Source organism: Meleagris gallopavo, chromosome 4 (assembly GCF_000146605.3).
Source record: "Meleagris gallopavo isolate NT-WF06-2002-E0010 breed Aviagen turkey brand Nicholas breeding stock chromosome 4, Turkey_5.1, whole genome shotgun sequence".
Taxonomy (NCBI): domain Eukaryota; kingdom Metazoa; phylum Chordata; class Aves; order Galliformes; family Phasianidae; genus Meleagris; species Meleagris gallopavo.
The window spans coordinates 56,489,895-56,496,159 of NC_015014.2; the positions used below are offsets into that span (position 1 = coordinate 56,489,895).

A 6,265-nucleotide genomic window follows, 5' to 3' on the forward strand; every position below is an offset into this window, starting at 1 on the left:
AGCACTCTCCATTGCTTGGGTGCCTGAATACAAACTTTTTTTTTCCCCCTCTCAAAAAATTATTGTAGGCTACTCTGAAACCCTGTGGATGACATTCCCCTGCCTTCTCAAGAAAGGAAATAGCACAGTTGTCCTCTCCCACCTTTCTGAAGCTTCAATCCAGGCATGCCCAACTCACAGCCCACGTGTGGCCCAGCACAGCTCACAACACAGCCTGTCCTTTCCCTGCCCCACGTGCCATCATGGAGGCGGTTCTGTGCTGCTGAGTGGCCAGGCACAACCATCACTCAGCACCAAGGGAACACTGGTGCACTAGGAACCCCATGTGGGCTGAAACCAGGACACAGGGAAGGTACAGTGCAGTGCTAACTCAGCTGATGGCAAATGATGTTATGGATTTTGTTACACTTGCTAAACACAGTCCTATGAACAGCAAAAAATATGCAGCCACGCTTTCTGGTTTGATAAAGAAATTTGTGAACAGGTTTCAAGACTGCAAAAAAATAATCATCCATTATTCAGGTTTATTTGCAACTTCATTTTCAATCAGCATAAATACATTACTTGTGAATTTTCATATGGAATGTATGGAGTTGCAATCTAAAATTTGATCATGTGTCTTTAGCAGACTTTTACAAGACCTCTCCCATCAGAGACAAACATCCCTCACTTCACAGTTACACCTCAGTCACACCACTGTTTTTTGGCAGTATTTATACTTGTGGACAATTATTGTCAAGGATGAAGCACAAGAAGAGTAAAATTTCAACAAAAATTTCTGATGAACACCTTGAGAGCTCACTAAGAATTGCAGCCACTGCCATCAAACCAGTCTGATGCATTAGTTTCACAAACACGGGGCCACATACCCCACTAAATGTTATGTTTCTATTGCTCTCCTTTAATATGTTTTAATAAAAAAAAAATAAAGTAAGTTTTGTTACTTTATACACATTAATGATATTCTATGTTTAATGATAGCTGCTCCAAAAGTAACAAAGAATATCTGTGCCAGTCTTACAGGCATAAACTTTGTTAGTTGGTTAACACAGAATTACTTTTCTAACAAAGAATATGCTTACACTAAAAATGTATATACAGAAAATAGCGACAAGGAAATGCAAATACAGTGCAATGACAAGGCTAATGTTTAGTGATTACAACATTTAGTGACTGTACTACGCAAATTTATGTATAATAGATCTATAATAGAGTGCCCCTTTCTGTAACAGTAACTTAAATACTTCAAGGTATCTTAAACAACAGAAGTAATGAACCTATAAATGACAAGTTTAACAGGATACCTATACTGTAATTAAAGAAAAATGATTATCATTAAACATTAAAAGCAGTAATTGGAGAGGTTCCTTTTAACAAAAGCAAACAATATAATTTTAGTCACAAAATGAATGAAACTGATATTCTGTAGTTGAGCCCTAGAGCACTTACCCCTTTATCCAATCTGAGTTCTGCTTTCCTTTGTCTGATGCTTTTTAAATGCCTTGGCCGTGGACCCAGGTCTTCCTGAGATAAAGAAGCTTCTGCTTTTGACTGAGCAAATAAAAAAAAAATAAATAAAAAGCTTAGTGGTAATATAAAAATGTAATAACACCAAAGTTACAGTAATTCCCAGGAACTCAACATCTCATGCATGCTTGCATTAGGGACTGAATCTTTTAACTATAATAATCAGCTTAAGTGCTTTTTAGACCTAGATGTTGATACTCCTTATTAAGCTGCAGGGTAAACTTGCAAGCAGATCCACTCATTTCAAAAGAGCATAACAATGTTTTTGATGCAAATATACAAGAATCTTGTAACAATTTCATAATTTTAATTATTACAAAGAATAACTTTTATAATAGAAGCACAACTGAAATATAAACCTCAGAAGAAAAAAAAAAACAACACCACCACAGCATAAAAAAGTCACTGGAAAAATAACTCAAATCAAAGAATCAATCAAATATTAATTCAGCCTTAGAAATAGAAAAGCAGATAATCCAATCAGTCACACGTAACACTAGGAAAGCAAACTGAAGCTGTTGGTACTTCGAAGAAGAAAGCCAACCAAAGAGAACTTCTGAAGGACACACACCCTGGCTGCTCTGAGTTTCTCTCTCATACGCTCCCTGATGGAAAGTTCTGAAAATCCCATTCTTGATGTAGAAGGTACAGGGGGCAAGCCTGAAAGAGAAAACACACAGTGACATGATTAAATGGATTGTTTTGTAAAAGATATTTTAAATTATGTAAAATAAGCTTATGTATAGCCCACAGATTCCCACGTTCCAACAAAAAGCATGAGAAAGTAGAATTGTGTTTGTTTTTGCAATTCAGACCTTACAGACCATTAATTTAAATGCCTTAGTTGCAACAAATCTAGCTTTTACAATATGCTCTTACAGAATTCCTATTTGTTGTAGCCTTTAAATTAGTGTTCCCAGAAAGACCAGACTTTTCTTTCCAAAATTTAAAGTGAATGAGAATTCATCTCCAATCAAACTTATCAAGACCTCGTTTTCATTTGAGGATTGATGGGATTCCTTCCCCTTATCTTCTACATCAGATAGATAATGATCTCTTCTGGCAGATTCAAGCCACTTCTGTAGAGCAACCCCATACCCTATTGTATACCTCAATTTCTAAATAGAAAGGATAAATAATTATCCTGTTGTTTATAAAAAAGCTATGGTCTCGGGGACAGAAACACAAAGGAGTGGATGCCTACAACCCACACTCTCACATGAAATGGTTAAGTGCATACTGTAAATGAGATTGCACGTGGGACCAAATGACTGAAGTTCCACCAACTTTCTGTATTGAGCAGAATTATGTTTGTGTTCTACACATTGCTTGGAGGCAGCACCCATTTCCCTTCGATTGGGCTGCACCACCACATTCTGGAGGGTCACATTTATCCTCTTCACAAAACCTTCAAGAATATTTTAGCTGAAAATCGCTTAGAAACCTAACAGCTTGAAAAGTGATCAGTTCAAGGCTTCTCTTATTGAAAGGATTCATTAATTTCTTCATTAATGAACCAGATTCTAGTTGCATTTTTTTCTCATCTGCCAGTTTGAACCAGCCTATTTGTAAATATTTAGAAGACAGTAAGAAACAACAGCAGGCCTATATGAGCCAAGATGAGGTTGTCAAGCCAACTGCTCTTCAACAGGCATTTTATCCAGCCCTGTGATGGTTTAGGAAAAAACAGGTTCTGAGTATGTACTATAGCAAATGTCTGCCATTAGGAAATATTTTGACAGAAAGAGGTGGATACAGAGGGGGATCTGGAAGTCACTAGAAAACTACATTTAAAAAGATGAGCAAGTAACAGTTATTAAATTCAAAGCCCATACTGTTTAGGTATTCTCAGAATCTGCTGAAATGAAGATTCTGTACAAGATGTGCAGGCAAAGCATATCAGAAGTCTCATTTCCTGATGGACTTCACTCAGTTTCTGGAAATAAGGGAAAAAAAAAAATAAAAAATCCTCTTTCACAGAACTCTGTTCTGTTTTCTGTTTGTTTTACTACCTGGAGGCATTCAAGGCTGGATATGGCTCTGGGCAGCCTGGTCTAGTGGTTGCACATAGCAGGAGGACTGAAACTAGATGATCATTGTGGTCCTTTTCAATCCAGGCCATTCTATGATTCTATGAAATTGAAGCCTATAGAAAGTTCCTGCACACAGAAAGGCCGTGTCTCCCAGAGAGAGAAATGAAGGACTTAATTACAATATAAAAAGCCTCTAAAATCAGCTGTGGAATATTCATCATTGCAAGTCTCCATGGTATTTTTTTGTGTTTAAAGTGATCCTAATCCAGTGTGTAAGAACATACTATACTTCATTGGAGCAATTGTTTCATTTCAATTTCATCCCAATTAATCAAAAATGCCAAACAACAGATAAGAATCTGCTTTCAATTTCCTGAAATACATGACAATTCCCTGTAAATGCTTCCAGACAAGTCAGGTTAGAGTGAACAACGTAAACATTCAAAAATAGTGCAGAAATACTCAGCCATCGCTTACAGCATCTGCAGAACTGATGTTCCACATGTAGAAAATTTTCTTCATGAATGAATCAATACCTTGTGATAACAAGGGAATGATGCTTTTTGTATGAAACGAAAAATATTTTAAGCCTTCAATAGTTGTGGCAAAATTAAATAAACGCATCAATTACTGTGAGATTCTGTAGCTCCTTGGAAGAAAGATCACACAAATGTTTACTTTATTTCTCTGTGCATGGAATTTTATCCTGCTTATGTGAACGGGCTCTACAATCAAGTAATTTTTTCTTAGCTTTAAGATATACTTAAGAAGCGGGAGAAGACAGACATCTACAAGAGCACTATGCTGCAAGATCACTTTTTCAGGACCGCATCAAAGCAGTTCACACTGTGTTTTACACTGGAAACACCATTATCCTACAATGGATCTGTATTTCACTCCATACAGATATGAGTAGCTAGATAGACAAAATTTGGAATTTTGTTATTCTGACTGCTGGACTGATATATTGCCACATTTTTCAATTTAAGAAAGGTATACAGGCATCTAAAATGTATCCCAACGTGACCGCATGGGAACTGCTGAATCACGGCCTGAACCTTTGATTGACCACCTGAGGCGAGCAATGAGTCAGCCACGGGAGCACAGGTGAAGACAATTCTCCTGTGCTGCCGAAAGGGGTGGAGCCTGCTGCACCTCTCCTAGACCCATTTAAGAGCTGACTGCCAGTAGGAAAGGATCCCTTCTGGAGATCCACTCTGCTAGAGTTTCATAAGCGAGCCCAGGATATGGGTAAGCGTCCTATCTTTTCTGCTTTGGTGTAATAACTGCATGGCCAAGCTCTCTGGTACATCTCATAACTATAACATCTGTACATTCACTGACTGTACAATGATACTAAATGAAAACAGTAAAGTTCTATCATTGATTGCATTAGAATAATAAAGAGCAAAGTCTGACTGAACTGCTGAAGACCAACAGGAACAAACAACATCTGCTCTGCCTATGAAAAGAAGAAATAGATACGTTATATTTTTTTTGAGGAAAGTTTGTCATACTGGGACCAGAATGAGAACGTGAATGTATAACGCAAGCATGGAAGAAAGCAAACCCTTGAGGGACGTCACAAACTCAAAGTTCTGCAGCTGTTTACCATCACCCACTTGCATTAAAATACAGTCCCCTTTTCATAAAAAGGTTTGCGTGCGTGTATTTTAACACCACAGAGGCACTATAAACAAGAAAGCAATACAAGAAGTGGAGAGCTATTCCTTTTTTAAGATGAGTGTCTTCGGAAAACAAAACAGACTGATGACCTGTATTGCTATTAAGTAAACCACTTTAATTCAGATCACCATGTGCTCTCGTTCCATCATAACAAAGCTAACAGAATTCCAGAAAACACGGATCTCAGAAGAAATAACAGTGAATTTTTATTGAGCAAGATCTCTGAGGAAACAAAAACTTTTCAGAAAGGAACTAATGGCCAATTCTCCTTTCAGTGCACTGCTGTGCTGTTTATTCTTGGAAAAAAGTGTTTCTGTAAAATAAAACCACCATCACTAGAGGGTGTCCCTCGATTTCCTCACAAGATCCAGTCTAACAGCTGTTGGCCTCCACGTGCCTGCAGCACATCCCCTCCAGGAACACGCAGGCACAAAGATCTTCAAAGAGAAGCAAACATTCCTACACCACAGGTGCCCACAACAAATATCACACTCTAGTAGAATAAGGTTAAGGACAACACGTTTCACATTGGCACTGATGATGAAAAGCCTGAAATGGGTTTGGGTTTTATTGACTTTTTAATACACTGCTCTTGATTAGCTCTTTTATAGAGCCTATTTACATAAGCCCATAAAGCTCTGCAGATGGATTCACAACGTTAACGTTCCCCGAGGTATTCAGCAGGAATATTACAGGGATTCCGCTACAGAAGTTCACCGTTACTGGAAGGTCCCAACAGGCTCCATTCCGTCCCATTCGGCAGCGGGACGTTCGCTTCCCACGGCCTCGCCCGCGTCCCTCCTGCACGCCCCTTATCTCGGCGAGAACGGAGGCGAGCAGCCCGTCAGCGACCGCGGACATCACCGAACGCTTCAGCCACAAAACACGCGCTTTACATTCAAACACGCAAATCCTTTCCGCCCAAGGCAAAACTCTGTTAAAAGCGCGCGTTTGAAAACCGTAGAATCGTTCAAGTTGGGAAAGCCCGCGCACACGTCCGCCCACGTCGCAACGCCAGC

The 6,265-nt window shown here is 38.9% G+C and overlaps 1 protein-coding gene across 2 annotated transcripts in view; it reads right to left on the reverse strand.

Annotated features, from left to right (window-relative positions):
• The window catches only part of CC2D2A (coiled-coil and C2 domain containing 2A), a 40,306-nt gene extending 38,124 nt beyond the window's left edge, over positions 1-2,182 (reverse strand). For both annotated transcript variants that reach the window (XM_010710380.3, XM_031553187.1), the window contains exons 1-2: positions 2,099-2,182; positions 1,450-1,551 (exon numbers count right to left, since the gene is read on the reverse strand). In XM_010710380.3, the coding sequence (XP_010708682.1) occupies positions 1,450-1,551; positions 2,099-2,158 (162 nt within the window). In that variant the 5' untranslated portion in view covers positions 2,159-2,182. The remainder of the gene's footprint in view (positions 1-1,449; positions 1,552-2,098) is intronic.
• Positions 2,183-6,265: the final 4,083 nt, after the last annotated feature.